This window comes from Impatiens glandulifera, chromosome 3 (assembly GCF_907164915.1).
Source record: "Impatiens glandulifera chromosome 3, dImpGla2.1, whole genome shotgun sequence".
In the NCBI taxonomy this organism is placed as follows: domain Eukaryota; kingdom Viridiplantae; phylum Streptophyta; class Magnoliopsida; order Ericales; family Balsaminaceae; genus Impatiens; species Impatiens glandulifera.
In genome coordinates, this window is record NC_061864.1 from 13,703,305 (window position 1) to 13,713,564 (window position 10,260).

The 10,260-nt window shown below is 27.0% G+C and overlaps 2 protein-coding genes across 2 annotated transcripts; both read left to right on the plus strand.

Moving 5' to 3' along the window:
• Positions 1 to 408: 408 nt before the first annotated feature.
• Positions 409 to 1,168, plus strand: LOC124932225 (actin-depolymerizing factor 7). Its single transcript, XM_047472842.1, has 3 exons — positions 409 to 465; positions 687 to 946; positions 1,017 to 1,168. Exons 1-3 carry the CDS (start codon positions 463 to 465, stop codon positions 1,165 to 1,167), a joined length of 414 nt encoding a protein of 137 aa, XP_047328798.1. The 5' UTR covers positions 409 to 462; the 3' UTR covers position 1,168.
• Positions 1,169 to 3,832: 2,664 nt separating this feature from the next.
• Positions 3,833 to 4,214, plus strand: LOC124928720 (heavy metal-associated isoprenylated plant protein 39-like). The gene is made up of 2 exons (XM_047468969.1): positions 3,833 to 3,917; positions 4,048 to 4,214. The coding sequence occupies exons 1-2, from the start codon at positions 3,848 to 3,850 to the stop codon at positions 4,182 to 4,184; spliced, it is 207 nt and encodes a 68-aa protein (XP_047324925.1). The 5' UTR covers positions 3,833 to 3,847; the 3' UTR covers positions 4,185 to 4,214.
• The last annotated feature ends 6,046 nt before the right edge of the window (positions 4,215 to 10,260 follow it).

The window sequence follows — 10,260 nt, forward strand, 5'->3', positions numbered from 1 at the left end:
AAATATAAGAAATGGCTAGTCCAATTGGTTTGTATGGTTCATTGACACTTTAACTCAAGTTTATTTAAAGTAAATATATATATATCATTCTAAATACAATATTAAATAATTTATGAAATTGAATGATATGAAAGAAGAGAGGAGGGGAGGTTGGTTGGCTGTGAAGAGGTGGTTTTAGACAACAACGGTAGACATGCAACCAAGTCTTTGAAAACGTGGAAGGAAGGAAAGAAAGAAGAAATGAATAATAATAAATAGAGACAATTCTCAACCCTACCTTATTTCCTAATTAATTAACCTAGACTTCTCCCCCCGCGTCTTTCTCTCCCCCTAAAAAGGCCAGGCAACTTCCATTTCTTCCCCCCAAGGATTATCCCTAGCCCTTTTCCTCTCCCCCTCTTTCCCTCTTTCTCTTCATCTTCCTCACCCTTCTTACCTTCTTGCTCCATCTATCAACCCAAAATGGTATGTACTACTCTTTCATTTCTTCACTTCATCATTTTATGTTATATGGCAAAAATTATGATTTGGGTTGTCTTTACTTTTTTGTGTAACATTCAAAAAAAAGAAAAAAATGGAAAAAAAAGGGCTACAAATAGACTTGTTTTCAAATTGACACCTTGTAATGTTACCATTGAGGAATAATATACATTTGTATCATAATGTTATGATTAATATGTATATAGGCGAATTCTGCATCTGGAATGGGGGTGGTAGATGAGTGTAAGTTGAAATTTTTGGAGCTAAAGTCAAAAAGGAATTACCGTTTCATCACTTTTAAGATTGAAGGGCAAGAAGTTGTGTTGGATAAACTAGGAAGCCCGGAAGAAAGCTACGAGGATTTCACAGCTTCTCTCCCTGCCGACGAATGTCGATATGCCGTCTATGACTTGGACTTCACCACCAATGAAAACTGCCAGAAGAGCAAGATTTTTTTCATTGCATGGTAATTAGTTAATTAATTCTTGCCTAAAAATTAATGCGAAAATGCAATTAGTTCTATGTTTAATTTGTAGGTCGCCGGAATCGTCAAAGGTGAGGATGAAGATGGTTTATGCGAGCACAAAGGATAGGTTCAAGAGAGAACTAGATGGGATTCAAGTCGAGTTACAAGCCACCGACCCTAGCGAAATGAGCTTCGACATAATAAAAGCTCGAGCATATTAATTAATTTTGCGTATTCCTTGCCACCCTACCCCATCAACATCTTTGTGAAATTTTGTTCCTTTTTACTTTGATCGTGTGTTGTTATAGTGCTCCTTATAAAATAGCTTCTCGTGCAATGAATTCTTTTTGTGTTTTTAAAGTTATCTTAAGCTGTCAATTTTTATATTCTTTGTAACGGATTGTATTGTGTTGTACACTTTATTGTAATATATGTAACTAGGCTTTATTTAAAGTCATAGACAAAATTAAATCCAGTTGATTTCCTTCTGAGATGTATAATTGCATTATGTAGATTTTTGGCAATGTACACTGATCAATTAATTATAATAATGCAATTGTTGCCCTAAAAAACATTTTACAAATCATGGCAATAATATTTGTTATAAGTTAATAAAGAAATATAAATTATTAAATGATGAAAAGTGAAAACAACAAATACAAAAATCAATGCAATAATCCAAAGCATTTGGATGAAATTGCGACTATGTTTGTAATTGGTTCGGTTCAACACATACTTTCTATAATGATTTAATAAAAAAAAAAATAGTTTCGCCTTAAATGAAATAAAAGTCAGGACAATAAGATAACGTTAGATTTCTATATTTACAAAAATCTCACCATTTGAAAAATATAAGAATTCTCATTTAAAAAAGACTCAAATCATAATCTCATTCTGAAAAATACCAAGAGAAGTAGAAAGTAAAAAAAGTTCAAAACTAAAAAAGAATAATTTTAGTGTAAGGTTAACTTAAAAACTCGCAAGAAAAGAAAGTCGAATATATGCACTGATCTAACTATTCAATTTTTTTTGTTCTTATTTATTTTATGTAATTTTATTGTGTTAAATTTGAAAACTTTTGTCATATTGATCATATTTAATTGTAAATTGAAAAATCTTACTTTTTTTTTAATAGAGAATTCCCTCATCATTCACACATAATGCATATAAACACTATATATGATCCTTATTATAAAATTTAAAACAACATAATTTTTTTATTTAATTAACTTAATTTTTATTTTACCCGCACAAGATTTATTTATAAAAACATATAACCAACATCTATATAAGTTAGTTTATCTTTAGTTATTTGATTTTTTTATTATCAAAATCACTATAATTTAAATTATCAATAAAAATATTATAATATTTTAATTTTAATTTTATTAAATTTAATTTTTAAATATAAAATATCCTTTTAAACAAATCAAAAACATTTATTTTTTATAAAACATTTTCTTTTAAATCCATTGTGGTATCAAATGATCAGCAACCATAGAGGGTCTACATATCAAAAATTAACAATTCTTTTTAAAAATAATAATAATTATATTAGTTGTAGAATGATTAATGTAACTAACTTTTTATTTATCGTGTCAACTTTTGCAATTTTATATAGATTTGAAAAACCTAAATTAAACATCAATATTACACGTGATGAATATAGTTGTAAGAAAATAAATTTTAAACTCAAAGTGCAGGTTGACAGTACGTTTCTCCATTAATAGTCTGGTTAATTGTATACGATGGTTCCCCGTTACGCGGTTATCATTCGATCCTATTTTATTCTGATATTTTTTTTAAATTTTTTTTAATTACTATTTCCGTTTTTTTTTAAATTATATTTGTTAGTGTTCTGGAAAGAATCAGATTAAGATGGCGGGAACATAAATATCATTTTCACCCTATCACCGATCGATTTTGAAGAAAAATCGCTCTAACACCCTAACGGGTATGGGTGAACAAATGGGTAAAACCAAACCGTTTTGTCTAATCCGTATTAAATTCAAACTAAATTTATCCAATCCGTAATCCAAACTATTTTATTAATTTATACGGATCGGATACAGATTGGATTGAAAATGATTTGGATAATCCAAAATAAAAAATATTTATATATATCAACTTGAAATTAGTTAACAATCTTTTTATTTTTATTTATTTATTTATTTATTTTTGAAAAAGAATTAAATTTTTTTTTATTATTAAATTTGAATATGAAAAAAATAATAATAATAAAATAAAAATAAAAATAAATATAGTTGTCAATGATAAGTAAAATATATATTATATTAAGATGAAATTTAATTTAAAGAAAAATAAATTAAAAAATATATTTTTATTTAAATAGTTTGGATAATTTGGATAATCCTAATTCAATCCGATTTAATTCAATCCGACCACAATCCGATCCAATCTCAATCCAATCCGAAATATCTAATCCGAATTAGTATTTAAGATTCGGATTAGATTAAATTTCAGATTAATCTACCCAATACTTACCCCTACTATCGGGACAGTTCAGATAAAAACTTTAGAACGATTTATAATTTTTATGGTTAAGGGTGGTAAAAGAGTTTGATAAACAAGAATTGACATTTCAATGAAAATGTGAAACTTTTACCAAGGTTGTTAGACCCACTCTATATCAATGCTTACACGGTTTCATTTTTCTATACAAATATAGAATTAGTACTTTTTAGACCCGATCTTGTCTCTTTTTGATTACTTATATACTTTTCATCCACTATATATAAATTAATACTCAACTCAAAATATTATCATTCACATATTCTTCTCTCTGAAAATAATGGAAATGGTAAATTTTGTTTTCTGATCATCTAATTAACATATTCATCTATTTCCCAATCTCAACTAATTAATTTGCAGAAAGTGGTGATGAAAGTCATGAACATGTCCGATGCTAAGACCAAACGGAAAGCTATGGAGGCTGCTGTCGACATTTATGGTATGTTTCTATCGCAAAACCCATTGATTCTATCTGATTTTCGAATTAATTTGCTCAAAGTTAGCTTAGGAGCATTAATTTGCATGCATGAATGGACAAATTTAAATTTGTTTGAATAAAATGGGGGCAGGGGTTGATTCAATAGTAGCAGATCTTAAGGAACAGAAGCTAACAGTGGTCGGAAATATAGACCCAGTGGCTATGGCGACCAAGCTTAGGAAAGCGGTGGGGAAAGTTGATATAATATCAGTAGGGCCAGCTAAATAAACAATTAATTAATTACCATTTTATGCTATTATTATTCATTATACATATATAGAAATATATTTGAAATGTTTATTATTATTGTACCACTACCACACCATTAGTAATTATATAATAAATTAATGTCATTAAATATATATATTGATGATTAGAATTAAAAGGAAAACAAAGTGTAGAATATATTAATTATCCAGAAAATATTTATACATTCCATGGAATGAGTTATGGTGTGGTGTGCAATTGTTTGTTGGGTTTGTAGGGAAAGTATTGTTTGGTGATAACATAGGTAAACGTTTATTAATAATATAATTTTACACGTTACATTACAAAAAAAAATTGAATATACTAAAATATATTGAGTATTCTAAATAAAAATAAAAATTAAATATTAAAAATAAAATTGCAGATTTATACAAATGATAATGTAGATTGTAAATATAGTTATTATGAAAAATATTGAATTACATATATAATTTAATAAAGTATTACAAAAAGTATTAAATTATGTAATTTATAAAGTATTGTAGCTAAATATATTTTTAATGGAGATAGTTTAGATATGGACTGGTTGCATAAAAAAAATGCAAAATTTATGGTTAACTTTACATATATTCGTTATATTAGATATTATGAAAGTGATTGTATTACCTAATTCTATGAGGTATTACAATTTTTAAATATATTTTATTATTTAATAAATTCATCGTATTGCAATTTTTAATATAAAACAACATGTTTATTAATAAAAAAAATTATTACATATTAATATTAATCATGATTAATTATAATTTCAGAAAAAAAAAATTAATTGTAAAAACTAATACAAATTTATAATTGAATTATTTACAGTGTTTTAAGTGTGCTTGCCAATTAGGTCGTGAATATCGTAAATATTGTTAAGAAAATTATTAAAGTCTGTTTTAATTCAAATAACGCCGGTGATGCCCTTGTTGCAAATCATAAATTTTTTTTTTATAGTGAACTCTTAGAGTTGCAGACTGGACGAATCTATGAAAGGGCTCAGTCTAATTCGATTTTTTTTTTATGATTCAAATTTGAAAATACTCACTAATTTAAACAAAAATTCAATACAATTAACTGTTTATTTATCTAATTATTAAAAAAATAGTTTGATTTATATTTATTTATTCGTTTTATTCATAATTTTTTCGTAATTTTTTTTTTGCCATTCTAAAAAATTTAAGTCCACTCGAATCCTAAATGTTGGATTTGTCCTCTTTTTAGAAATTTTATTTCAACATTTAAAATCAGCTAGCTTTTGGGAAGTATTCCTAATCAATTGGGAATCCTTCTTTTTTTTAAGATGTTATCTGGAATGAATTGTAATAAAAAAAAAAGTATATTTAATATAAAAAAAAACTAACCAAACATGTTTTATTTAACAACATTTTTTTGTCAAAGACGACCATGTACACTGCTAAATCTATTAATGTCGACCATTGACTTCCGAGACCTGGAAAAAAGTCATAGGTGTAATAATATTGGAACCCTACATTTCCAGCTGTTAAAGTCTCACTACTACTCTTTCAGTCGTTACATAATTTAGATTTTAAATATAAAATAACATTTTAAAGAAATCTAAAATAAAATAATTTTTTTTTAAAATCCATTGTGGTATCAAATGAGCAATCATAGAGGCCTGTCTACATTACCTACCAAATAAATATATCTTAATTTTTTTAAAATAATTATTATTATATTAGTTGTTTAATTAATGATTAATGTAACCAACTTTTACTTTAGTGCTGTAAAGTTGTAATTTTCTATTGAGGAAGACCTGAAGTCAGCATCAATATTACACAAGTTATGAATAGTTGTAAGAAAATAAATTTTAAACTAAGTGCAGGTTGACAATACAAGTTTTTATAAGTTTTGAAATATTTCAAAAATTCAAATCCAATAAAAGTTATTTTACTTTTATATTTTCCATCATATCATTTAATTTATTAATCACAATATTAAAATTACTTTTTATTTTAAATTATTATTTATTATTTTATAATTATATATTAATATCTCTTAAATTTTTTTATCCAAAAAGTTAACACATCATCAAAATCACCACAAATTATTATTTTTCAAATAATTTAAGTTATGAAATAATTCCTATCTGAAAATGTGAACAAGAATCTGTCCATTGATGAAAATGTGAAGACTTTTACCAAGGTTTGCTAGACCTACTATCTACCTATATATGTCCTCTCTTTTTGATGACTATACTTTTCATCCACTATAATTAATACTCTACGGCAAAATATTCTCATTCACATCTTCTCTTTGAAAGTAATGGAAAGGATAAATTTTGGTCTTTTTGATCATCTAATTAATATATATATTTCAAATGTTTATTATTATTGCACCACTATTAATAATTATATAATAAATTATTTGAGAATGATCCAAAAACATTATAAACAAACAAATTAATATTAATTATACAAAGTCCTGAATTATTTATTTAAATTTTATTAATTGAACTTATATATATATACATTATTCCCTTCTTAGAGCTGAAAAATTATCGAAATTATTTTTCTATCGAAAATGCGGTGATGTAAAATATAAAAAATACTAATTTTTTAGTATACCGAAAAAATGTAGAGTATAGTACCGATACCGAATAATTTACAGTTGAGCTACCTGATCTATGACCACCCTCGTAATAACGTTGTCAATCCTATATTGGCCCTCTCCTAAACACTTAGGAGATTTCAAAATTTAGGTATATCGATATATACCGAAATGACTAATGAAATTATAAATAATTATAATTTAATTTTAATTTTAAAAATTATATTCACACGTTCAGCAATATTAAAAAGTTATTGATGAATTAACCAATTTTAGTAAATTTATTTCATTCTTCGAACATATTTGAGTAGATTTGATATTAATTCAATCGTAAAAATATATTTTTTGAAAATAAAATTATAAAAATAATTATATTGTAATTTTATTTTATTTTGAAAAAATATATTTATATTAAAATTGATATAATTTTTTTTAACTACAACGATAAAACATGACATGAAAATAAATAAAAATAAAAAACGTTACTTAATAAGTTATCGAGCTCGTAAATACTCTAAAAGAACAATTAACTCTCCGACGGACTCTACTGATTTTTCGTAACGAAACTCAGAAAATTTTATATTAATAACATTATGAAGGATACGCATCAGACAAAATAATTATATTATAATATTATTCAATATATGTAATTCATAGACATTCTATTTTACGAGATATATAATTAATTTTATTTCACTATAAAATATTTTTTTCTTTTAAAATAGACTCAATTTACTACGTTGTCAAATTCATTTCAAATAAAAAATACAATAAAATTTGAAACACAAGAGTCCACAACTCGAAAGTAAAAATAACTTCGAAACTAAAACTCCATGTAACTCCTAAACATGATAAGAGTATATCGTGGAACATTATGAAAAGAAGACAAGAGAGTTGATTGATGAAAGAATAAAATCACTCGGGGTATGCAAGTACCCCGAGTTTAGACTTCAACTGTTTTTGGAAGTACTGGTGGGTTGAAAAAACACTTTTAAAAATGTGTAAGTTGAGTCCGCTCTACGAAATATGTGGGGGGATAAAAGTCAAACCATATTGACGAACGAGACGATGGAGTAAGAAAGTACTTTGTTTTTTCACTATTTTAACTAGAAAATATCTAAAATAAAATTGACAAAGTATGTTTTTTGGATATGAAAGGTATATACCGATACTGTACCGAAAGAAAGGTATACCGAAATCAAAGAATGATAAATATATAATTTTTTTTATATCAAAACTTTTAATAAAGTATAAGGTATGGACAAAAAATAAGATATATCGTACAAACTCACCCATTTTTCTTCTTAATAAACTGAGAAAAAAAAGAGAGAATACAAAATCTTCTCTACTTAGGCTATAATGAATTATGATATAAGAGAGGCCGACTGTCAATGTTCAAAAGAATTGAGTTACAAGTTCAATTCAACTCTTACGCCTAGTTCGGTTTGGGGTTATTTAAATAACCTAAAAAAATTAAACATAACTTCACTCCCTTTCTCATCAATCAATTCAATAACCAAAATACTAAAATACTCTCTAATTTAAATAATAATTTTTTATTTTATTTATATATATTAACACTCTTTAAGGCCTTGCTTGGTTTGGATTATTTAAATAACTCAAATAAAATTAAATATCATTTCACTCCTCTCTCATTCATCACATCATTCAAATCATTAACTAAAATACTAAAATAACATTTATTTTAAATTATTATTTTTTATTTTATTTATATATATATCAATACATTTAAATCATTTTACCAAAAATAACCAATACATGCTCAAAATTATTAACAATCATTATTTTTTCCCCTCTATGTTTTTTAAATAACTCCAATCTCAAACAAAGTCTAAGTCTTTTTAAAAAAAAAAACATCCATACCTCCTCAAAATCATAACCAATCATCTTTTTTTTTCCCTCTCTAGGTTATTTCACTAACTCTAGGTTATTTCAATAACCCCAACTCAACAAGGCTTTAAATTTTGGGAAATGATATAGAGAACGAATTAGAGGAGCTAATTAGAGAACGAATCCACCTGACAACATGTCACTGAGGAAAGAAAAAAAATTACATCTTTTCCCTCTAGCAAATCCTCTTCTCATTTCCCGCTCATTATCAAACAAAACCCTCCTTCATCTTCTTCTTCCGTTTTCTTCACCATCGGCACGCCGTTTAGCTTCTTCTCCTTCCATTCTTTAGATTGGTCTTCATCCTCATCGTTTAGCCTTACTGTCCTTTTGTTTGTTTGAAGAGATCACTACTTTTGGAGATTTGTTATTCTAATGGTATATCTTCTCTGTCATCCTAGTTTACTTTTTTCTTTGTTTGTTTCATTGTTCTTCTCTTTGTTTTAAGATATTCACGTTTTTCTGTTGTTTTGTGATTGTTATGTGTAGGAACCAACAACCGGGGACATAAATAAGTATATTTTTTTTGTTTATATAGCTAGACTGTTAATATTCTATTGTTTTCAAGAACTTGTGTAAAACTGTTAATATTTTTGTTGGCTTGTGTTGTCCTCTGTTTTTTGGATAGGTTCTGTTTAATAATATTTGGCATGCATGTTGTTGACTATTCGGTTGCCCCACTCATCTTGTCCTTCATGCCCTCAATACTTTGATATATTCTGGTGATTTAGAGTCTTCATATTTCCCTATCGACTCATCGATTGCAATGTCACATCGGGGGAGATTCAGAACGTTATAGACATCCTCTTCGTCTATTCTTAGCCTCTCCCCGTTGCTTAATGGCAACCAACTCTTGTTGGGTTTGAAAGTCTTCAGGAGGTGAAGTGACAATTTAATGAGACATTTAAAGACGCTCAATGAGAGCATCAAGCCGAATCCTACATCCCTCACAACTTGTTCTTGTAGGTCCGTTAACTCTCGAACGAGATGGTATATTCTTTTTGGGTAGGTCCTTAACGAAAAAGCTATTGGGCTCCTTTTACTCTAAATCAAAATTCTTCTCGCATATTGTATTGTTTTTGATGGAGTTGTGGTCTTGGATTTAGAAGCAGCCTTCGCAAGCACTAGTAGGGGGTCAGAGCGAACAACATTCTTGTTGGTAATCTTCCTGTTATATACCACCCCACTAAATCTTCTACAAAATAAAAAAGAAGACACTAGTATTGTAATCGACATAGGACAACATAACTAAAAACACATGACAACATAGTCTAACACACAAGACAACATAATATTAACAATTTAAGGTTAATATTTATCAACAAGGGACAACACAATATATGACACAGATGCAACATTATATACGACAAATGACGACACATTAATGAAAACAGTACAACAACGATAAGTTCATGTTACATTTCATCTCTATCTAAAACTTTCCTTTTACCTAAAGTCTTACTATACTTCTCTGTCATTGTTGACATACTTACTGAGCTACTGTGAGAATAATTCGATACTAATTAGTAACAAAACACTTAGGGTTTATAGAAGGAAACGTTTTATAGATAGGAGA